We start from the raw sequence: 25,523 nt of genomic DNA, 5'->3' as shown, positions 1-25,523 counted from the left end.
AAAAAAAAAAATTAGGAAGCTTCTTAATTTTGCTAGGCTATCAACTATAATTTTAGAAAATCGAAAAAAATTACTTTTTTTTTTCCTTTTTTTTTTTCGAAAATTCAATAATAATGACGGGAAAATGAAGATTTGAACCTTGGATATCATGAAGACACCAGAAAGTGCCAACTAGGACCTATGAGCAGGAGCAGCTTGATGCATTTGGGGGCCTAAGACGAAAATTGATTATCTTGTATTAGATGCAAAATTACTACTAATTAATATGAATTACGTAAATTTTTTTTCTTTTTGTTAGAAATTTTATAGACAGAAAAAGTTTGACAAAATTTTTCGTACTTGTTGATGTGTCTGATTGGTAGCGGTAAGTAAAAAAGCGGTATTAGTGGTAGACTTAGACAGGGACGGAGCCAAAACTTGATCTTAGGGGGGGCAGTTTTGCTGTTAGTTGCGTGCGGTGGCTCTAGCTTCTGGCTTAGTTACTTAATAGCTAATGAGGTTTTGTGTGTGTGTGTGTGTGTGTGTGTGTGTGTGTGTGTGTGTGCATCCAGATATGGACAAAATTATTTTGTTTAAATTTTTTTTAAGGGTTAGGTTGTTTGTTTTAGGTAAAATTGGTTGATTGAGTTTAATTATTTTTAGCTTTACTATTGGTAATTTTTGTTGTTGAATAATTTTTTTGACTTGTTTATTTTGTTTTAGATTTTAGATCTGGTCTTTAAAAAGAGGAAAATGCTAGAATTACAAACTTTTTTTACAAATTATTAATGTGGTGAATGGTTATTAGTAAGTAAAAATGTGATGTAAGTGATGAGTTCAGATGCAAACCAATAAAAGTTTACTCCCACAACAATTTGTAAAAATGTTATAGAAAATTTTGTGGCTAGAGTAGTACTCCTAAAAGAATCAATGATAATATTATGGGAGGAAAAGTGTGATTTTATATAACAAAATTGCTAAAATTGGTGACTATGTATATATTAATTAAAAAAAAAAAAAAAATAGGGGGGCCATTGCCCCTCCAAGTCCAAGTCTCCCTCCGTCCCTAGATTTAGATGAAAACTAGTAAAAGTTTGCTAACTCAACTCTTATTATTTTTTTTTAGCAGTGCAATATTCACTATATTTTTTACAACAAATCCTACGTTTTAAGTTGCCTTTTGTTTTCTATTTGAAAATATCACTGTAATTATTATTTTTTGTCATCAATAACAACCTACTACTTAACATTAGTTGTAAAAATGTTATGAAAAATATTGCAGACGTTGCATTTTTCTCTCTTTATTATTTGTTTTTCATTTTGTAAAAAAATATTATTTTATTTATTGATTATAAATAACCCTATTGATTAAAAATTGGAGGCCTTTTTTTTTTTTTTTTTTTTTTTTTTTTTTTTTTTTTTTTTTTTTTTTTTATACTTGGGGACTTAGGTGATCACATTTCTTGCTTTAGCATTCAGCCGGCTCTGCCTATGAGTATAATTTCACAAATTTCATTAAGGGTAAATTGTATTCTCTAACCTATAATTTTAGATTAGTTGTAACTATAAATATGATGGATTGTAAATATAAACGGTAATGCCATTATGCGTGTGTGTATATATACACATACATTTAAATTGATATGATGGATTAAAAATATAAAGGATTATCCATCAAGATGGAAGTTCCCTTAATAAAGTGGTAAAAAATTAGAGATAATTGATCAAATTCAAGAAAATCTTTAAAAAAATTAAAATTTTATCTAAAAGATTTTAAATAGAAAAAATTACAGTAAATTCATATGTAGTTAGACCTATTTTAATTGTGCTGTGCACATTATCACTTCTATTAAAAACAGGAGAAAATATGTCTTTTTCTTTTGTTTTATGTCTCTCTCCTCCCCTTTCAATGGGAAAAAAAATTCAAAATTTTTTTTTTTTTGATAATGATAAAAACTTTAGTGCCATCAAGAACTCTAATTTTCTCACTTTGTTCCCACTCAATTGCTTTCCAGAAAGGTCATCGTGCTATACACACACAAACATATATATATATATATATATATATATTTGCAATTGTATCCGTTAGTAAAGAAACATTCATCTTAGCAATTTGTTTTATTATATAGAAAGAAAGAAATGGAATGGGTGAATAAATATATACCTTAAACCAGACCTCGATGATGTTTGGGAAATTAGGAAGGTTCCATTTGTGGATTGGAGTGGGAACATAATATGAGAAGATCGATAAGATACAAAACTTTAGCACAATTAGTCTCAATCTTTTTGTTAGGTTCTAAAGTTTAGGATTTTATGTATTTAGAACTCTAATGTGTATTGTTGGCAAACCATGATCAAAACAATGTGTTTAGAAGTTTTTAAAGCTAGCTCAAAGTTGTGTGTCAATGTAAAGTTGGAATCAAGTTTATAGCAGGAAGCATTGTGCCTTTCGGCCTGGCTCGATCGATCGAACGACAGGCTCAACCAATCGAAGCTCGGGCAGAATACTTTTCTACAGATTCGTCCAACTCAGCCCTATTTGTTTTAAAACGTTTTTAGGGTTTCTTATTTGTCCTAAGTATAAAAGGCAAACCCTAGCCATGTTTTAGGGTTGCTCATAATTGCGGTTTGTGTAAATCTCTTGTGAGATCTAGAGGAGCTTTCCTTTACACAAACTTAGGGTTTTCAAGGAGAAGATTTATCTACACCTTGATGATCAATTCAGTTGCTGCCATTGAAGTTTAAAGAAAACACAAGCGGGTGTGCTTGTAGCTGGTGGTGAATCCAAAGAAAGAAGGAGTCCGTGGATTCGGAGCTTGCACGTGGTCGTGTCAGTAAGTTCTACTGGTTGGTAGCAATAAGTAGTCGAGTGTAGGGGCTTGTAAGTCTTATTGTATGAACTTCGATTCCTTCAAGATAGTGGATTCAAGTTTACCTTGAGGATAGCTAGGTCAAATCTTCCCCAGGTTTTTACTGGTTTGGTTTCCTGGGTGATCATATCTTGTGTTATTTATTTTCCGTTGCTTTGCATGATTTGATCTTTATTATTGTATAACCTAGACTTGTTTAATTGGACTAAGTAACAACTTGGCTAATTATCTAGGTTTAATCAATTGTTTAAGGGGTCTAAAAACTGTCACTTTCATTTCCTCCAAAACCTATATGCAATTTCTTCAACCCATCAAAACCTTTTTCCCATTTTTCCTTTCACCCTCAAATTCACCTTCACTCAAATTTTCCTCATTTTCTTCTTTATGAGATTGCTAGCGTCCAATGCCCCAGATTAAAAATAGCAAGTTGTATTGAGTGTTTAGAAATAGCAAGTTGTATTTTGAAGGCCTACAACTGCACTTGTTGTAGTCTGGAAATGGGATTGGGATTACTAAGTGAAATTCTAGAACACAACACATTAAACTGTTCCATGAACTCGACTTAGCTTCGGGACTTTCACCCAGCTTCAGTTGGTTGTGTAGTTTTTTTCTTAGAGATTTAGCTAATCTATAATAATAATAATAATAATAATAATAATAGGTGAAACTGAGAGAAACTTAAATTAGAATTCCAAATTAGAGTTCTAATTTTGTGCCATGTGTCCTAAATTATTTATTCTTAAAGAGTTTTATTTCTTAATTTTAGAATCAAATGTAGGATCACATTATAAATATTTATCTAAGTGAGTTATTAAATACAAAAACCAAAAAGTCTAGAATAAATTAATCGTAAAAAAAAAAAAGCTTCACAATAATTTTTTTAAAAAAGACAATTTACATTTTATACCTAATAATATCCTTACAAATTTTTTTAAAGAGTTAATAAAATATAAAAATGACTATCAATAGTATTTAAATTATATATAGGAATTATATTATGCATTTTATTGTATATCTTTAAGTGTATCCATGCAAATGCATGGGGTTACAAGCTAGTATCTTATAAAGTGTGACTGTGAGTCAATAAGTATTATTACAGTGTTTAGGGCATGAAGTTTGGGTCTATCAAACAAATATACTTTTGTTTTTGAGAAGATATCAAGCAAATACCTTTGTTGTTTGTTTTTATACTTTGGCCTCATTGCAATCCAAATTTTGGTTCCGTCCTTGGTCACGCTATGGCACCACCACCAGGTTAAGGAGGACTTGAACAACCCATGAACCCCATTTTTCACAACACGTGAAAAAAAAAAAAAAAAAAAAAAAATCACCTAATGAGAAGTGCTTGATGATGTGACAAATTTTCAGGTTATGAACACCGAAGATATTGAAATATTGTAACAATTTGCTGCCTGTTACAAAAGAAGAAACTAGCAATTGTTAATGTTTCCCCAAAAGCAACATGAGGTGGGCCCAACTCAAAGCATGTTTAATATCCAAATTTCATGAAATATGAAAGAAATCCGAAACGATTGTCAGGAAGTGAAAGACACGGTGGGATGAATTGAAGTTGTATAGTTAATTTTATTGATGTGTGAGAAGATTATGGTGGTGGGATGAATATCTGTAGGGATCTAACAATATATTTCTTTTTTATGGTTTCTGTGCTAATTGTTGTCAAAACGACTAAACATTTTAAATCAATTATAATTATTATAAATAAAAATATTTTCTCATATAAAGAAGAATGGCATAGTTTAAATCAATTATTATTGTAAGAACGCGTTTTGGATCCTTGGCCTAAGATATGATTGGATCCAAACCCAATAAGCCCAATACAATGAATTTGTAGAGAATGGGTTGAAAAACTAGGCTCTAATGAATGACTTAACAGTTAGAATGCATTTTAAAAGATAATCAAACAGAAATGGACTGGATTTCTCTAAGTAAATTTGTCCTCGGCACAATCTGAAGAGGTATATTCTAGTATATATTGATTGAAAATGGTTACAGATATAGTTCAAGCTGCTACAGTGCTTTCTCTTACAAATTTCCGATCCTCTTCTTTTAAGGTCTCCATTCCATTTTATACTATCTTCCCCTAGTATCCCTACCCTCCACGTGCAAATCAGATCTCTAGGATTGGTTTTTGTCCCATCAGCATCTCCTTAAAGTCTTTGGGTAGTAGCTGGAAGGATGAGAATTACTGTTCAAGGATCACTTCATCATTAATGTGGTCAGAGAGTTAGCTGTGGTATATTTAATGTGGTGATAGCAGCTTTTCTCAAAATATTTGTAGCTTTCCACTGTCATGTCCCTTCTTAATGTTTATCCTTATCCCAGGGAACGGTCTAGAATGTTGCTCTTGATGACAGTACACTTCCTCTTACCTTGGCTTTACTCTGCCGAGATGACACTCCTCCTCGAACCTTTGCTAGGCGATCCTGATCGGATTTTACCCCTTTACCTACTACCACTGACCCTCATGCAAGCAATTATTCATCCTCGAATTAGTTACATCCTCGGATTGGGCCCATGGCCCAATACATGTGTAGAGATGTGCTCCTGGGCTTTTCTCCCCCATAATAGCCCCTCAAAATTCTTCTTTATGGCTCATCGGAAAGAAAGAAGGATTTTGATGTCACAAAAATCACTCTGTGCTCATCATGTGCTGTATCAGATTCGGCAGTTGCCTTTTTAATTTCCCAAGGTTTGCTCCTAACGCTTCGGTATTCGAGAGGCGCCTTCATTAAATTTTGACGGTTCTATGTTCCCCATGTTCTACGGTGTGATGCGGATCCAACGATTAAGAGTCTTGCTAGAAACCAGGCGGGATCTTTCTCGCTCGCAACCTTTCCCTTTGATATAAATATGGTTCAAATCAATCATTCTCCTCACTTTAATGCTTTAGACATTGAACCTGCAATTTCACTCACTCTACTCGTGCCCTTACAAATCTCAAGAGCCTTGTTCGAGAAGTCCTTTCCTTTTCTAAGTAAGTCTTCAGAAACCCTCCCATTTTATTTTTCATCTACTTTTTCTTTTTTCCGTGTCTATTTCTCCTCGGCTCTATTAGCTTTCTTCTCCTTTTCCTTAGTATCAATGGCCCGTCTCTAGACATGGGTAGATTTGCTTACCTAGTAGATTCTGAGGAGGGGATAGCGAATTGTAGAACCCAATATAGGATCCCACCAAATGCTTACATTAGGTATTGCAAGGAAGGGGAATGGTTTGAGAAAAAGCAAGAGGGTGAAGTAATGATCCCAATGATTGCCTTTATAGAGGGAGGGATGAAATCCCTATAGGTATTGTCACCAGAGATTATCTTAGAGTTCATAGGCTAACTCCTATCCAATGTGCCCCAAACATGTTTAGGATTTGGGAGAGTATAGATGCCCTTAACGAGAAAATGGGCCTAGGGCGCTTACCTACCATAACGTTAACTGGGTTTACAATCTCCACCACCTAAAGGGGCAAGGGTATTACCTAAAGTCTAGGTACCCTGAAGTTAGACTAATTCAATGCCTCCCCAACTCAAATAAAGGCCTAAAAAAAGACTTTCTGATCATCTTAGGGGAGTAGCATGATGGCCTCCCCTGCCCAACGAGAGAGGGGAAACTAGGTAGGGCTTTAGGTCTAGGTTTCTTATTTTGGAATCATTTTCTTTCTCATATTTTTTATTTGTATCAGTATAGGAATTTTCCTTTGACTCGTTCTTCTTTTTTTTGCTAACAATGTTTTTCTGTCTTTTTTGACGGGTTTGCAAATCTAAATGCCGCTGTACCAAACTTCAATATGGTAATTCAATCAAGCTTAGACCAGATTTTAAAGGCCGAAGTATTCGTCCATAGTGACGGCGAGCTTCGTGCAGCACATCTGATCCTTAGCTACGATCCTATCTCCAAAGCCTTCTTGGCACCTAAGCGTGTCATCAAGGCAAAGGACCCCCATTTACATCGGATCAATGTAGCAGCTCCGGGCTTTCTCACCACTGGTCCCCTCCCTGGGGGCGTCCATGTTACAGCTCCCATACTTGAAGGCATACCAAAAGTAGGAGCCTCATCTTCCCATCCAGTCATCAAGGAAGAGAAAGAAGAAAAAGAAGAAGAAGAAGAAAGAATAGTCGAAGTGTCCAATTCAAAGGATGACTTTGACGTCTTCAATCAGCCTTCATCTCCTGAAGCTCCTGTTGGTGACCTTGGCGATCCTTTCCTTGTACAAACAGATCACGCTCAAGAAGAGGCTGCCATTTCAGCAGACATGGGAATCCAAAGAAAACAAAGGACCGACCTGCTGGAGGTGGTGGAGTCCTCAGTTGGGGCAAAGCACCAGAGAAGCCCTCCCAGGCCAAACTTCCTCCCCTTCCCCCAATTCAGCCTGCTAATCATAAATGTAAAAGGGACCAGAGGGGGCAGGAAGTAGTGGAAGGGGGGAAGGGCCCACAGACTAAGGAGTCTCTACCCCTCAAGGGAGCCAAATAGCCCAGGGTGACTCAAACCTAGGTAGATAAGAGAGGCAAGTCCTCGGAGGCAATCCCTGCTTGGACCCCAGCCATGATACTGGATGGGGCCCCTCTACCAGCTAATGCCTTGATCAGAAATTTCCAAGGTGGAATGATTGGCTATGCGGCTGATGCCGCTAAGCAAGCCTTACTCCATCTTGTAGATATGGCCAACCTTCGAGAGATGAGGAAACATGAGGTTTTCCTTAGCATAAAAAGGGATCTCGCCCTAGTAAGTTCCATGAATATCTCTCAATTTCTATTACCATAGCAATTACTTCTTCATACTTATATATATATATATATATATATATTGTTTCTTGTTGTGGCCTTCCCCTTTTTTATAGGCTATTCAGGCTGCCCACAGGGTTGAAGAGATAGTCATCAGCTCCCACAGGCTAGCCAGGGATGAAGAGAGTAGGCGCATTGCCGCTGTGAAGGCCTTTGAGATAGCTGAAAAGAAGTCTCAAGACCTCACAACCAAGCTAGCAGAGGTCAACCATGCCAAGAAAAGTGTCGAGTCTGCCTTAAACATGGTAGAGAGGCAGGCTGAGAGTCAAAGGTTGATCCTTCTCTAGACAAAGGACCAGCTAGCCATTGCCAAGGAGTAGATAATAGCCTTGGACAAAAAACTGGAAGAGGCTAAGAAGGCTAAAGAATAAGCTAAACAGGAGGGCTACGTTATAAGGGTTGCTGAGACCGAGGATGCCCTAAAGGTTAAGGTCGTGGAGGTATGTAGACATTACTACCTCCAAGTGTGGAATGAGGCTCTTGACCAGGCTGGGGTTGAGGCCTCTTCAGCCTTTAGGAGAGTAGTGAATGTGTACTACCCCCCAGCCCTTTGCACCTCTGTCCTTCCAAGCTCTAAGGCCAGCTTGGTCACCTCGGAGGTAGAAGAAGGCCAAGCAAGCCCCTCCAAGGCCCTTTCCTCATCCCACACTTCTCCTCAGGAAGCGATGCAGGCCAAGGACCCTGAAAAAGCAACAGAGACTAACAAGGAAAACACTCAGGATGCTGCTCAGCTGTCAGTGGCCCCCAGTGACCCTTCAAAGGAAAAAGAGGCTTCCAAGAACATGGAGATCGTGCTGGCTACTCTTCCAATACCTCCAAAGGCAAGGGCCTAGCCTTTACCACAGCAGCCTCTACTTAGCCACCAAAAAACCCTAAGGACAAGCTTGTAATAAAGATGAAATCTTAGATAGCATTTGTGTGTGTGTGTGTGTGTTTTTTATTTTTTAATTTTTAATTTTTTATTATTATTTTTTTTTACAGTTGTATTAGATATTTTTTGTAACCTATCTAACTTTTTAGAGGCTTAATATTAAGGAAACTTGCAAATTTCTCGTTTATACTTGTAATGTTTATACTGGATCTTAGCTTGATTTTTGTTTTACTCAATACTTAAAAACAAACAAAATGAGGTAAAAATTCCACCTATTTATCTGCACAAGTGATAGAATAGCTACCTCGTCTCTGATGGCCATTAGCAAAATGAGTTGAACTTACCAAGTGCATCATCTCGGCAAAACATAATTCTAACCTTAACAGCATATACAATAATGTAGCCCACCTGTAGGTTTAAACCTTCATGATCCCATTCTGTTCAGTAAATTTAAAGGACAAGGTGGATAATTTATTTTTAAGCAGAAGCAGGTATTCCGGCAGATGCAGGAATGCCACTGTGGAGTAGAGTGTGAGTGGTCCAAAAAAAGACAAAAGAGTGTTTGTTTGTTTGTTTGTTTGCATTGGCTAAGTTTAGTCTTAACTAGTAGTGAGTGGTCCTGTCGTGTCGTGATAAGATCAGGTCTCTCACCTCTGAATTGTGGTCTATAGAATTAGAGGAAATGCCACGTGCATGCTTTTTATAAGAGCTTTGTATTTTATTTTATTAGAGAGCTAAAAATATGTCAATTTGTAAAGATATTACATTGACAATATTTATTTTACATTTTTTTTTTCTTGTGACGTATCTAAGTGTGAAGGAAAATGGTAAATGATAGTGTATTATGTGTGAAGAAATATAAACAGTTTAAAAAATTAATAAAATTTGATATCTTAATGAATTTAGATTTGAGAATAGATAATTTGATGTGATATTTCTGAAATTTTTTTGAAATATAATTATATAAAATGTAAAAGTTAGGTTTTTATACTAAAATAAACATAAAATTTTCACGAACTAATGTGAATGCCTAACTCTAATTTCTAAATTATTACATTACTAATAGTAACAATAAAGGTAAAATATATATGAGTTTTAATTAGCTCAATTGGCAAAAAAAATTTGTTGTTGAATAAAAAATATGGGTTCGAACCCCACCTATATCAAAATCTAATTAATGTCTTGACCATGGTTTTAAAAACTAGAATGGTTAAAGAACCGAAAAAATGACCAATTTTCACTTGTTGTTTTGCTGAATTTTTCGGTTTTTACCAAACTGGTATGGGTCTGGTTCGGGTTGAACTGGCCATTTTGGTCTAGTTTTTAAAATTGTAGTCTTAACTTGATGATAAAGATTAAGAGCAAAACTTAAGTGTGATTCCTTATGTTTCCCCAATTAAACCATTCCATATGTTCACTTAATCCTTTTTTTTTTTTTTGAGAAACAAGTTCACTTAATCCACATCACCACAAATAGCATTAATTTTTGGGAAAAAAAAAGTTTGTTGCCACGCCATGAAGCCTTTGGCTAACCCATCAAAATCCAGAAAAGCTGGCGAAGCATTAATGGTCGACATAGTTTTGAACAACAATACTTTCAATAGAATTAGTCGTGATTCTCCAATTTCTTTCTCTAAGGAATTAATTAAAAAAAAAAAATCCACATAGCAGATTTTCAAGAAAATCATGTATTGTTGGGTTAGTACAGTGAAACTCACTAGCCACAACGATCTTCAAGAAAATCATTAGATTCCAAACTTTGACAACTATTGAAATTCATTTCTTACAAGCATGAAACAACAAACCCATAACCACAGACTTGTTATGTAGATTATGCAAAAAGTCCCCTTTAAGTAATTTAAAGAACACCATTAGTAATTTGGGCTATAACCACACCAGCCATTTCCATCGAAGTCCAGTAACCAAAAAAAATCAACATGATGTAAGTCACTATAAAGAATCTAAAAGCATAAAATGATGTAAGTCACTATATAAACTTGCTATCACATGCACCTTTGAGATTAAACATTATCATGTCTCCCAAATTTGATTATTGTTTTTTCCTCTTCTTCATAGTCGTACTTGTTGACATCCCAAGTACTTTCACATCGTTGCCATGATCATTATACTCGTATACTTTTTATACAAATTTAATGAAGCTTGTTCGCTTCACATATTTTACAGGTTCTTTTTCATCACAGATAGTCTGTAGGATCGATATGATATCTTGTACGGTATATACTACTGATATAGATATATGTGTGAATCGTCCAATTATACGTAGAAGTCAAACATGGAGTGGAATATGAATTTATTCAGATGAAAGTTGCTTAAATCAATGTATAAAATGGGAGGGGGCATATTGTGGAAGATGTCATGATTCGGCAGGTTTTGGCACTTACCGCAGTCGTTGAAACACCATGAGGTGCCAACCAAGTCTTATTAGTATAATTTCAAAAGTTTTATTAAGGGTAAAAATTGTATGCCTTTGGCCTGTTCTGAAATCCAACTACTTCAAGATAGTGTTATTCAAGAATCTGATGCCATTTCAAATCAGAAGAGGAGATCGATCAACTTCAGAAGGAGATCACCTCCTTAAGAGATCCGGTTGAAAGATTTTGGGAAGGCTTTAGAGAGTTTTTTTTGGAATTTTTAGTTCAAGAAACAATGATCTCTCTTCTTCTTCATATTCTGCATTGAACTAAAATTTCTGTTTGTGGATAGGCTAAGTATTACTTAACCTAAATTTTTAGATCAGTTGTAAATGTAAATTTGACCAATAAATTGTCTAAAATTTGCAGTTTTTTTTTTTTACCCAATATCATTGAAGTTTCTCCCATTTTCGCTATACTTAAAAGTTTAAAATTTGTGCTCATCAAAATATTAAAAAAATAAAACATTTTAAATTTTTTTTTATTTTATTCTAGTTAACTCAACTAGTAAAATCTCTTATCTTCGAAAAATAAAACATGGTTCAAATCCCACTAAAACCAATTTGTGTCTTGGCATGATGATACAATGCAATTCTCATAAAGCAAACCCTCATTAGTTCAATTTTTATTGTATCTACAAAAAAAAGTTTCAAATATTCATGCAATGGTAATATTATTAGTTGATCACATGATTCTTTATCAAGATGGAAATTCCTTTGAATAATGTGGTAAAAATTACAGATGATTGATCAAATTCAAAGAAATTTTTTAAAAAAATCAAAATTTCATTTGAAAGATTTTAAGTTTAATTAATACCAAATAAATGCCAAATTGGCACTTTGTCAAATACCAATCAATCAAAAATTCCCAAAAATTTCACTAATTTTTTTAGGTAGTATTCCAATTCACACACTGTTATTTTGTTAGTCCTGACCTATTACTTTAGGAAAGTGCTAACCACATCTATATTCTTGGCAAAAAGAAATACGAAAAATTGATGCCCCCATAACTACTTTTATATATATCCCAATTTACTTAGAGCATGCTCAGATGGGACTCAGTATTATGCAATACCCTTCACGATTCAAATTAGCACACTCTCATGCATAACTCTTCACCCCAAACATGAATAGTTGTTCAAGACATTGAGGATGAGATTTTAGAATACTTTGTGTGAGTGACTGCAACCATGGCCTCCTGATTTTTCTCATTGGGCATAACTCGCGAAAAGGAGTGGGATTGTGTTGGTCGTTCAAAATGGTTAATGCACTGTTCGTGTTTTCCTCTAGATTGAAGATTTTACATGGAGTTGACACTTATTTAAATAAAGAGAAAAATAAGAAAACTTAAATTGAAAAAGTACCTCGTTGTATTGATATATGTGAAAATTCACATCAAATAATGTAATAAGAAATTACAATGCTCTTGTCCTAGTTATAATCTAAAAGATGTAAAATTATATGGAAAAATTGTTAGTCATAGAACCCTTGATCTTGGTTCAGAGACTAATTTGCAAGATGGAAAGGAATTAGGCACCTATCTCCTTCGGTAAAAATCAGTTTCTTAGAAAAGGGTCATGTTAAATAATTCAACCAATATTTAATAAAAAACATGTTAAAAGGCATAAATTGAAAGTAAGGATAAATAAATATTGGGGCATTATATGTAAAGAGAATCTTAAACTGAGACATGTTAGATATCAAAAGAGTTGTATAGAAAGCATAAACTTAGGACATGTTCATCCAAGACTATATTATAGAAGACAAAGAATTCTTAACCTAGATATGATCATTCAAGCATGTGAAAACAAACAGAAAATTGGACATGTTCATCCAAGTATGTTATGGAAAGGAAAAAAAAAAAAAATTAGTGTAAAAGTGTAATGTAAGCCTGTTATGGAAATGAAAAATTAGCCTAGAAGTGTTCATCTAAGCATGTGGAAAAAAAAAAAAAATCTAGACATGTTCATCAAAGTATTTAAAGGAAAATTAAGCATTAGCCTAGAAGTGATCATCTAAGAAAATTAAATATTATTGAAAGCAGAGCATTAGTCTAGAGGTGTTCATCTAAGCATCATGAAGAAAATTACTTAGACATGTTTATCTAATCTACGCAAATCACCACAAATCAGAAAATTTTCCATGTCATGTGCCATAGGATTGAGAAGTGTTGTTACATTAATTTCATGTATTAAAGTGCATAACCTAAATTACTAGCCAATATATTAGACATCCAAATTTTAATTACGACTTAATCAATTTTAAGTTAATCACAATTATGGCATGGAACTCAATACTTGCATGGATAAACTTAATTGAGCAATACAATAATGTAAAGGACAATAGGTAAAGAGGAAGAAAACCCAATATATGAAACACCAACTAGGCAGCTACTTATACAACATGATTACACTTTAAAAAAGTAACCGGTAAGGCTAAAAAGCACCACAAACATTGAGAATTCCTCAAATTGACCAAAACCCATGTAAAATTGCCAAACACCCATCACTCAATTTACCACCAAACATATAAAACAAGGTATCACAGGCACATTTCCAAGTACTTATAAATCACCATTCAATGGGAAATAAAATTATTTTGCAGGTATATTATTATTTGGCTTATTTTCCCAACGAGCACAATTACATCAACATAGTTCAAAAAAGTAATCAAAACCCATATGGCTAAAAAGCACAACACACACTTTGAGAACTCAATAAACTAACCAAAACCCATGTCAAATCCCCTTCACTTAAATTACCACCAAAACACAACGATGTAAAAGAAGTAAAAAAAAAATCTTATTTGAAAATCTTACATATCCATAGGTACATAGAGCAAATAGTTGTCAACATTATATAGAACTAATAGATAAAATATAAAAGAAAAAAAAAAAAAACAAAACAAAAGAGAAGAAAGCATACTTCTGGCATCAAATAGTGATGATAAGTAATCTTAGATAGTGTGGAGGACCATTTCTGCTTCTAGAGTAATCAATAAATCCTTCAATTTTGTGATTGCGATGAAGAAGTTGAATTGCTGAAATGTTATATATAGATTCATCATTCATATATACTGCCTTGAGGAATTGTATTCCATCACGTCGCTACTTCATAGATGAATCATTCAACTAAACATTAGAATGGAACATACTAGTATGTAATCTTCTATACTCTTCAATCACGTGTATATATTCAACCTCTCCTCTAGGCCATAGAAAATAAGAGTTTTAATAGGTAACAAGAAAAGAGTAGAAGGGAGAGAAGAAAATGTTACCTGGAACTGACAATAAATTTTCATAGTATTTGTAGTAGTGGGTAGTGAAGCGAAGGAAGGGGCAGGGGGAGATTTGACTAATCACAAATACTTCCATTTTACGAAAACAAAATACATCACAAATGATTCCCCAACACAACATTACAAAAATTAAATTTACCAAAACCCACTAAAACACCCAAAAATTTATTAGCAAGACCCAAAAGAGTATCAGAAAATTCTCATACCCACATCAAGCACTCAAAACCCATTGAAATACCCATAAATTCCTTTGAAACGAACCCGTTCCCACGCACACACACAACTAAGAGATTAGAGAGAGAGATAATCATTTCTACAGGTAGAGTGAAGCATCGAAAGGAGTGACCACCCATGTGGTGGTGGCGGCCAACCTTCTTCGTGGCGAAGCAAGGAGGCTCTACCATGTTCACCTCACTAGCCTTATCCCTCCACGTTTTCTCTACTCTCCACAACCTCCATCTCAATTCCGTGCTCTCCGATTTCCTCTTCGCCGATTCCCTCACCACATCTACCACGCTATTTTTGCTTCCACGAGACTTAGTCACCTAGATCTTCGATTCAGGTTTTGATTTTTTTGAACTATGAGTTTTTGTAAATGGAGGTAAGAGAATTGGGTTGTTGCTAGGTAAGAGAATTAGTTTGTTACTAGGTTGAATTTCTAGTTTGGTTTTGGTATTTTTGGACTATGAGATTTGATGATTGATAGGGGTTTTTGGTTTGTTTTCCTATGGGTATTTTGAATCTTCTGGGTAAGCTGGAGATTAATTTAATTATGGGTTGTTGGTGGTTGTGAACAGAGAAAGGTGGTGGCTTGGTGGTCAACTTGGTCGGCTGGTTCCAGTGGTGCGTCGTAGGTTAGGTTTGTTTTTAAATCTAGTGATGCCTTGTTCATTGTGTTCATCTGCTGGTTTTGATTTTTTGGTTTGTTTATCATGTTCATTTGTAGAGTTGTTGTGTTTAGATTTGGGTTTGGGTTCGGTTAGATTTGGGCTAGAAAATTTGTGTTTGTGTTCTTTAGTGTTTTTGTTGAAGATGAACCAATTCTAAATTCTTGTAGTTTTTGGATTTTAATTATGTTTTTTCTTTTTTATTTTGTTAAAGTTGATACTTAAAAAAAAAAAAATGATGATGTGGCATTTTTTAATATTATTTTATAGGTCATTTCAACATTTAATGTGCCAACAATGCATTCTGTTTGTCACGTAAAATATTTATTTTAAGTGAATAACAGTAGTAACCAAAATGGAATGCTTTTTTCATTTAGGGACTAAAAGCGGTATAATAAAAAAGTAGGGACCAAAATATAGATAAAGACAAAATGTAAGGACCAAAAGAGCATTTAAATTTTTTGCTAATTACATTGATTTGGGAATATCCCACATACAAACTCTTCTATGAGTTCTTTGTATTTATCTTTTTGTTATTTGAGTCAAAATGAAATTTGAAATGAATATATATTTTTCTCAAAAAATTAGGGGGGCTGGTCAGTCAAATTTTAGTAAAATTTATCAATTTCTTAACACTATTTCAACGCAATTAATGAAATTTTTATAAGGTTAGGACTTTTATGACTTGAATGATGAAGATTGTTAGAGAAGAACTAAGTCTTTTTTTTTTTTTTCTTTTTTTATGAATAGAAGAACAAAATCACATAGACTTACAACGTTTATATATTTATATGATTTTAAAAGTGAAGAGTGAAGATAGTGTAGAGTTCAGAATTAACCAAAAAAAAAAAGGGTGGGGGAATTACAGGTTATCCACTTGTGGTTTGCCTCAAATTTAACTTACCCACCCGTGATTTCATTTTTGACACTTTACCCACCTATGCTTCACTCCATTACTATTCCATAACCCACCTCTCTTTCAGACGTTACTCTAACACATAATTTATCAAAAACAAAAGCCAAAACACATCAAACACTCCTTACTCCCAAAACACACTCCCATCCAACATGCTTACCAAACTAAGATTCTTGATGCTACAATGCAATGTGCTTGAGATAATGGACCAAGAACCATTTGGGTTTTGATTGTGCAAGTAAACCGAGGAAGAACGAGACACAGATTCTGGGTTCATCTGTTACAAATCGTATTTTTGATTTTTGGTACCTGATCTGTTTGTTTTCTCTTGATTGGGTGAGTTCCTGACTTTGTGAGCTTCAAGTTTTGGTTTTCTTTTACTTTCATATGCACTGTTCATCTGATTCTAGGCAAATCCCTTTAAGTTTTGAAACCTAGGGTTTTAAATTTTTTTTTTCGAAATTGGGTTTTTGCGAGGACGATTTACATGTAAATCTATGTTTTTGTTTTTGTTTTTTAATTTATTTTTATATATATATATATATATATTGTATTCATCAATGTGGGGTTGCTGGACCATAGGATTAGGCTTCTTTCATCCATGTGAGGCTCCATGACCCTAGGTCTATAAACTTGTACTTGTATCAATGTGAGGGAACTTGTTTTTCTTTCAAATGTCACTTTGTTTCGATTATTGCTTTTCATGAGTAAAAATAGTATTGATTATTGCTTTTCTACTCTCCCTTTCCATGAGCTTGTCTCCCAAAAATAGAACAAAAACTTTTAATAATATTGTCAGTTTCCGTGATGTGGTTTGTGTGGAACACAGGACCACATGATACATACCCAATTGGTTACTTGAAATAGTTGGTTTCTACTTCAAATGATTAATTAATGACATTCACCTCTAGGACTTTTCCACATGCAAGCTCATCTCATCTGCTGGTATATAGTAAGGGAAATTGAAAGACAAATTTGACTGCCTAATAAAGCAATAACCTATAATAGATTATACTTTTCCGCATGCAAGCCCATCTCATACTTTATTGTGTTGTGTTGTATTATATATGCAAATGGTTGACTTGACATTCAATTTTGAGATTCATCACGGTGACCAGTTTGTGTGGAACCCAGATTTGGTATATTTAGGAGGCAGTATTTCTTTTATCAAGGAGGTTGACCTCGATAAACTTAGTTTATTTGAAATACAAGATATTTGTGGTGATTTGGGGGAAATTAGTACAAGTAGATCTCATTATCTTTTTCGTAAAGGTAATTTGGAGAAAGGGTTAAGGGTTGAAAATTGAATGTTCAGTTCTGTTTTCAGCCCATGATGTCTTGGCTTTGTTGGAATTCATGCACTAGGGTTCCTGAGCATATAAAAGATATATTTTACAGGCGTCATCAAAGAAACAAAGAGACACACACATTACAGGAGTTGTTGCAACGTTTGTGAGCCTATGGTTGTGTAATAAGCTACTTTTAGTTCATCCAAGCGTGGATTGAAGAACTTTGCAATGCTACAACAATCAAAAAGGCTGTTGTGGAGTTAGTCATGGATAGGGAGATTCATGCAATGGAGAAATCTTCTACAAGATCAAGTCCAATTGGGGATTAAAGCTAAGACAAGTATAGCTAAATAGGTTCTACTGTATGTAGGTACTTTAGGATAGGCTTGTAGGGTAAGATTTATTGTACTTGTAACCGCTTTTTTCTTATTTGTGGATTCTTTGGAAGTGGTGACTCTAGATTCACCTGATAAAGTTTTGCCTATTTCCCTATCATGATCAAATCACCTGTGTCAAACTTATTTCCACTACACTTAATTTAGTTTGGTGCTTTGGATGTGCTTTATATGATTTGCATGTAATTTGACTAATTAATTAACTTGGAAAATTAGATTAATTAACTGGAGTCAATCTATAACCCAACAAAGATACCATAAATTAAAAAAAAAAAAAGAAAAAGAAAAGCAAAAGTGCAAGCTACGCACCTAAATTTTGGGTTCTTTGGAATTTTCACCCTAAAGTTTTATAATTTAAATTTTACACCCTAAAGTTATTCTTTGTTCGCATCAGCAGCACATTCGTCCAAATTTTCCCTTAAGTGTCACATAATCTTGCCTAAAGTGTTTAATTTTTCCCAAAAAATGTTGAAACGTCAAAAAGAATGGGTAATTGTTCCACATTACTTAAGAGAGTGTGTTGTGTGAAGTATAACTTGTCTCACCCTCCCTTAAAAGTTACCATGACTTTTGAATGGAGTTGTGGTGTGTTTTTGTGTTAGAACCTCTTTCCCCTCTCCCTTGTGTGTACGTGTATGTGTTTGTTTTTCAAAAAACAAAATAATAATAATAATAATTTTGAAATTTCTTTTACGCTACAACAATGGTGTGGCATGATGAAATTGTTAAGGTGTAAATAAATTTGTTAAAATTCTATTTCAGCCTCCAACGTGAGTTTAGAAGTTAGTTTTAACACTTGTTTTAGTTATATAAATAACAAACTCTTAATTTGTACATTGTTTAATTTTGAGGAATTGTACATTGTTTAATTAATTCAAAATTCAAAATAAAAATCTGTAAAAACAAAAAATTTCAACGCAGAAATTTTTTTAGCGTCTCCTATTAAAAAGGACAACAAGCTAAAAAAGAAATGGTAGTAAACTAATTATATTGAAGTTACACCTGAACACCTCTACTTCCAATTCTAATTTTCCTATCAAGCAAAAGATAGAAAAAAGAAAACATTGCTTCTCTTTTTCTAATATTGCACAATTAAACCTTGTGAGATGGAGAATTATTTGTTTAGCAAACTGCATCAAATCTCCCCATCCTAACCTTTAATTAATTAGTCTATGCAAGAATCATAATTTTGGAAAAAGTCAACGATTCCATTTTAGCTCAAAAATCTCCACTAGAATAGGAAAACAAAAAGACAAATCTCTGACTATAAATATAGGAGCAAGACAGAAACCAAGAGAGAAAGGAAGAGCGGTACTACATACAAAGGAGGAATCAAAAATGGTTCGAATTTGTATGATCACCCTCTTTCTTCTGGCTATGCAGCTTCATTGGTCATTCACTCATGGTTCTAGTGACACAGTTAGAAAGGTGAATATATTTTTTTAATTTGTATAAACAGTAATAATGTATATTATTTAATATTATAATTTCCTTCATATAATCAGAAATTTGTTTTTAATTACCACATAGGCATACATCATGTACATGGGAGAGGCACCGCAGTCAAAAGCCACTGCTACTGATCTTCATCACAACTTGCTTTCTTCAGTTGTTAAAGAGTAAGTGGGTTGACAAAATATCTAAACATTGCATGCTTACATCTACTAATGTTTAATTCAAACAATAATAGTTTTCCATTTGTTTCTTACATGGAATATATATATATATATATATATATATTTATATATATGTTGTGGTAATTTATACCTGGAATAGTTCATGTAGAAATTGGTAAATGAGATATAAAGAAAAGAGAAGGAAGAAGAGAGAAAACATTAGAGTTTACATGATTCGGCCAAATGGCCAACAACTATGAGACGAGCTCAAAAGACTATATTTTCTCATACACCTTTCATGATAGTAAATTACAATAGAATCCATATTTATAATAGAATTACATACAAAAGTAAAAAATAATCTTAATTTGAATTACATATTAAATATTAATTGTCTCAATCCCATGATTTTCTCTGGCAATCAATCTCTTAATTTGTTCACTAATCCCAAAATTCTCTCTTGCAATTAAAGTTGATTTGTTCTTCACTTTCATGGAAAGTAAATTATACATTCCAACCATTCAACTTCATATATAGCAAATTCGGTATGTATAATTTATACAAGGGTCAAAGATTTGGTGGTGGGGAGGGTTCCATAATGGCTATAGGACTTAGGACTTAGGAGCTTATCAATATGTATAGCATCGGGCTTTTCTATGATATAAAATTAGTTTTTAGGGTGTAATCCATATATGATATGACATCACATCTAGCATGCAACAAATTGTAACACTTTTTCCCTCTCTTATGTGTGTATTTGTTTCTCCAAAATAGAAATAAATAATTGTCCCACATTGCTTAAGTGAGAGTGTTGTGTGTTGTATAACTTGCCCCACCCACTCTTAAAAATTAGAATGGCTTTTGAGTAGAGTTGTTGTGTGCCTTTGTGTTAAAACATCTTTCCCTCTCCCTTGTGTGTGTGTGTTTGTACTTTGTCTCTCAAAAAAAAAATTAAAAAAAAAAATTTAGTTGTAACATTTGGGTGGACAATTAAACGATTGAGTATTGCTGTTTTTCAGTGATCATATTGCCCAACAATCCAAAATATATAGCTACACAAAGAGTTTTAATGCATTTGCAGCAAACCTATTGCCACAAGAAGTTCAAAGACTACAAGGTGCACATTAAAAACTTCATGTAACACATCATTTCTTTTTCTTTTTCTTGGGTTGATTGTCTTATGTAATTTATATACATATATGCATCCATTACAGAGAACGAAAATGTGGTGTCGGTGTTTCCTAGCAAAATCCAAAAACTTCATACCACAAGATCTTGGGATTTCTTAGGAATGCCTCAATCAGTGAAGAGAAATCATCAAATTGAAAGTAATATTATTGTTGGTGTATTAGATACAGGTACTAAGTTAAGATTACTTCTCATAGAGTTTTGACTTTTCCATGTAACCTGTCATTGTGGAGGAATTTTAATCACTTTTCTAATCTTTCCATTCTCCTCCCCTTATTTTTTAGGAATTTATATCAATGCTCCAAGTTTTGACGACAAAGGATTTGGACCTCCTCCATCGAAATGGAAGGGTGCATGCCAAGTCAAAGGCAACTTCACTGGCTGCAACAAGTAAACAATCTCAATCTCTCTCCTAGATTGTGACCTACCACAAAACAATGTGACTAATAACACAATATTTGATTAATTAATTAATTTTTTTTTTACAATAGTTAATATGGTGATGCACAATAAAAACAATGTTGAATGAATCTAAATTAAAGTAATTTTATTCCAATCACAAAATATCATATCAACCATTTTGAAAAAAATGTTGTCTTTTTAAATATTACTTTTGTACATGCATGGATGTCTCATTTAATTTCCAAGCCATTTACCATTTTATGCAGCAAGGTAATAGGTGCAAGGTTCTACAACCACGGTTCCACCACTCCCCACCCAAATCCATCCCCAATAGATGAGGAAGGCCACGGCAGTCACACTTCATCCACCATAGCAGGTGCCTCGATAGCAGGGGCAAGCTTATACGGTTTAGCCAAAGGCGTAGCTCGAGGTGGGGTTCCATCAGCACGCATTGCAATGTACAAGGTGTGTTGGGCCGATGGTTGCAGTGATATAGACCTTCTGGCTGGACTGGATGATGCCATTAATGATGGAGTTGACTTGATATCAATATCCATCGGAGGGGATTCGACTAGCTATTTTAATAGTCCCATTGCAATCGGTGCCTTTCATGCAATGAAGAAGGGGATTTTGACAACATGTTCAGCTGGGAATAACGGCCCATATTTGTATTCCGTGCAAAACACAGCTCCTTGGATATTGACTGTTGGTGCTTCTGGCATGGATAGGCAGTTTAGGACTCTGGTTAAAGTTGGAAATGGCATAAAAACTGCTGTAAGCTCCTTTTATTTTATTTTTTTTGGTTGAGAAGATTGCTCTAAGTTACTTCTTTCTAATATTTGATGAGTCTTTGAGTTCTATAATATTTAATAATAAGTCTAATATTTCTTCATTGATTTGTGTGTTTTTCTAAATATATATATGATTTTAACATGTACATTTACTGGTGCATTGTATAACAGGGATTTTCCATCAACACGTTTTCACCAAATAAGCGGATGTACCCTCTAACCACCGCAGTAAAAGCAGCCAATAGAAGTTTAGAACAAGATCACTCTCCCTGGTAATTATAAGGAATTTTAACTGATGCTTACCCTTGACATGATAGTCCCTTTACGAATCTAAGTTCTTGTGGGATAAAGGGAAGAAGGGCAAGGATTAGAGTTCAAATCTCTAGGAATGAGTTTCACACATATATACTTAGATTATGTTAGAATATTATTATTATTTCAAATTTAATTGAAGATCACCCTTGTCTGCTAATATTAGTAGCACTAACCAATTAAAGAATTGGGCAGGTTGTGTGATGATGGGAGTCTGGACGCGAATAAGGTCAAGGGAAAGATTGTGCTATGCAAAGAAGGACTAATTCAAGATTACGTTAAGCAAATAGGTGGGTTGGGGGCTATTGTATCTCTCCAACAACAATCAGATACAGGCTTTACATTTACCATCCCTGCTGCCTTCATTGATAGTAATGTTGGTGACAAAATTGAAATATATGTTAACTCAACCAGGTAAGTATAGGGAACCAATTTTTTTTTTTTTTTTTTTCATTATACCTATATTTATTTTCTAATTGATATTTTAACTTTCTTTACGGATTTTTTTTTTCATTGGTAAAACTTTCAGAGCCCCTCAGGCTGTCATATACAAGTCTATAGCAGTCCACAATGCCGCTACACCCTTTGTGGCTTCCTTTTCATCTCGAGGTCCGAACACAATCTCTTCCACCATAATTAAGGTAACCCTTGCAATGATTACCATTATAGGCATAAATTTGCGTATTTTTTTTTTAGCATATATACTAGAATGAGGGTTTTAAATTATGTATGATTTGCAGCCGGATATTGTGGCACCTGGAATAGATATTCTAGCTGCTTACTCTAAACTTTCATCAGTGACTGGGGATCTTGAAGACAATCGATTTGATGTGTATAATATAATTTCTGGAACATCAATGGCCTGCCCTCATGTGGCAGCTGCCGCTGTCTATGTCAAATCATTCCACCCTAATTGGTCTCCCGCTGCAATCAAATCGGCCTTAATGACAACTGGTTAGTCCCCTTAAATTCTCCCATTTAAACTCATGATGTGTTAAAGATTAGTGCCACTTTACAAGAAGCACCACTTGAATGGTGTCAATTAGAGGTTATTATTGTTTAATTGAAATTCTCTAATGCAATCACATTGCTCATTGTTTACCAGCAATGTTGTTAATACTTAACATGCCAATTGGTTTAGAGTAAATATTACACGTGTTAATATATATCTGTTGTGATAGCTTAATTCAAATCTTAATTGTGATATGGATTTTCTCCGTGATTAATGGAGATGATTATTTTCTAATAAGAAATTAATGATATTTATTTTACGAGTGATTTTAGAGATGCTACAAATTTTATTACACTACCCTTACAAACTAGTGTGACACTATTCACACAAAAAATAATTTAAATATTTATTTATTAGTTATTGAAGTTGCACCAATCAAATTTATAGTCACCTTAGTGTGTTAAGCTCAAGTAGTAAAATTTGTAATAATCTTAACATATGTATTCCCTCTGTGTAAACACATAGATCAAGATATCATCCCATACTTCCCTAAAATAAGTTTTATATGAAAATTAGCTAGGCTTTCTGAGTGTTTTATAATTTTGCTTCTTAATTGATGATCAGCATCTGAATTGAAAATCAAAGATGTCCAAGCTGAGTTAGCCTATGGGGCCGGCCAAATTGACCCGGTTAGAGCACTGCATCCCGGTTTGATCTATGACGTGTCAAAGTCCGACTACATCCGCTTCCTATGTAATGAGGGTTACTCCGGGACAGCACTAAAAGTGTTCATTGAAGAGAAAACAAATTGCTCAAGTATCCCTGACATTGGAGGACATGATGCCCTAAATTACCCATCCATGTATTTGCAACTTAATAGCGCTAACTCTAGTATATCAGCCATCTTTCATAGGACAGTTACAAATGTTGGCTTGGAAAAAGGTATATACAAGGCAATTGTCAAGGCACCAGCAACTCTCAAGGTCACTGTTATTCCGAAAGAACTAGCTTTTAGTCACTTGTACGAGAAAAAATCTTTCATGGTTGTGATAAAGGGGCCACCATTGAACAATATTTCCAGTTTATCAGCATCACTGGAATGGAATGACGGTAAACACAGAGTTAAGAGCCCTATCCACATTTTTTTGGACATATAGGTCAAATTGTTTTTAGGCCTATATAATGTCTAATAGTGTAGAGCTTGGCAAGCTTTTTGTGTAAATCGTATATGGGTTCAAGCTTGGAACAAGTGGGGAACGCTTGTTATTTAACCCAATTTTTTATGTGAAGTTTAGCTGATTTCAAATTTGCACACCACAATTTAGAGTTATTGATACTCTAAAATCTAAATGCATATTTTGCCACTATTTAATGTTTTTTTTTTCTAAGTAATAGAAAGAAACAAAGTATTTATAATTTACCATTTTATTGTAATATAATTCAGCAAAAATGGGATAGGAGATTTGGACTTTATAAAAACTAGTTGAAAAAACACATTAATAAAATGGCCTGACATATGTCATTTATGATAACTCTAACCTCATTTGAAATTTTGTGAAGAAAGAGTGCTCCAGTGATATATAGCTCATTAGGTATCTAGATTGAGCACTAAAGAACAAGAGATTTAATTAAAAATTCTCTTACAAACAACTCCACGGCTAATCATCCCGCTAGAGCAATTTAGATTGCCATACTCCAAATTCTCCAAAGAATTTCCTTACGTGAACTGACCAATAAATCCTTGGCAAAGAGGCTTGAGGATGAGAATTCTTTGTCGCCACCCAAAACAGGCTTCTTCACCTTACACACATAGTGATGCAGTAACGAATGCATCAGCAGCAGCTAAGTGTCCAGCAGCATCAATGTAAAGCTCCAATGTGTAATTGAATAGGCTTAATGATGTAATTAAATTAATATCAGTTTGTGCAAGAATTAAGAATAAGTTACAGCCATGTGGCAGTTTGTTCTTGTTAAAATATTTTTATAAAAATAGTAATATTTTATATTTATTACCTTTCATTCAACTATCTGTTATGAGTTGCCTACCTAGTAAACGTTATTGGCCAACGTTTTTCCCTTTATTCAGGTTGCATTTTGATAGCTTATTTTTTGCCAACTTATTTTACTATTCAGCTTATTTTTGCTATTATTCATGGGCCTCATTGTACTTTTTAGTACTATTCATGGGCCTCACTGTACTATTTCAGTTTAATTTTACCTTTATTTACAGTATTTTTAACAAAAAGTTTTCAGTGTCAACAAAATAAGCAAATCCCAAACAGTCCCCCAATCTTAATACATTGTTTTTAATTCTGGTTTTAATTGGCTGAAGTTATTGTCATTAGTGCTCAAACGCTTTTTAACATTATGGCTATCCAAACCTTTAGTATTTGTCAAACGTTTTGAACACAATAAAACGTTAGGAAGATTAATTGTATTTAAACATGGGATTAAATGACAAGGTTTCACCTTAGACAGATATATATTCCCTTGGTTATTTCCGGTTTAGCTATTTCATTTTTTTATCGGCCAACT

General features: G+C 34.0%; 1 protein-coding gene across 1 annotated transcript; it reads left to right on the top strand.

The window, feature by feature from the left end:
* The first annotated feature begins 19,038 nt into the window (after positions 1 to 19,038).
* LOC115969070 (subtilisin-like protease SBT4.15) lies at positions 19,039 to 24,333 on the top strand. The gene is made up of 11 exons (XM_031088635.1): positions 19,039 to 19,155; positions 19,258 to 19,346; positions 20,363 to 20,460; positions 20,558 to 20,701; positions 20,816 to 20,921; positions 21,200 to 21,707; positions 21,896 to 21,996; positions 22,232 to 22,450; positions 22,566 to 22,677; positions 22,777 to 22,990; positions 23,613 to 24,333. Exons 1-11 carry the CDS (start codon positions 19,066 to 19,068, stop codon positions 24,143 to 24,145), a joined length of 2,214 nt encoding a protein of 737 aa, XP_030944495.1. The 5' UTR covers positions 19,039 to 19,065; the 3' UTR covers positions 24,146 to 24,333.
* The last annotated feature ends 1,190 nt before the right edge of the window (positions 24,334 to 25,523 follow it).

Source organism: Quercus lobata, chromosome 11, assembly GCF_001633185.2.
Source record: "Quercus lobata isolate SW786 chromosome 11, ValleyOak3.0 Primary Assembly, whole genome shotgun sequence".
In the NCBI taxonomy this organism is placed as follows: Eukaryota; Viridiplantae; Streptophyta; class Magnoliopsida; order Fagales; family Fagaceae; genus Quercus; species Quercus lobata.
This window is presented reverse-complemented; position numbering and strand designations above follow the sequence as displayed.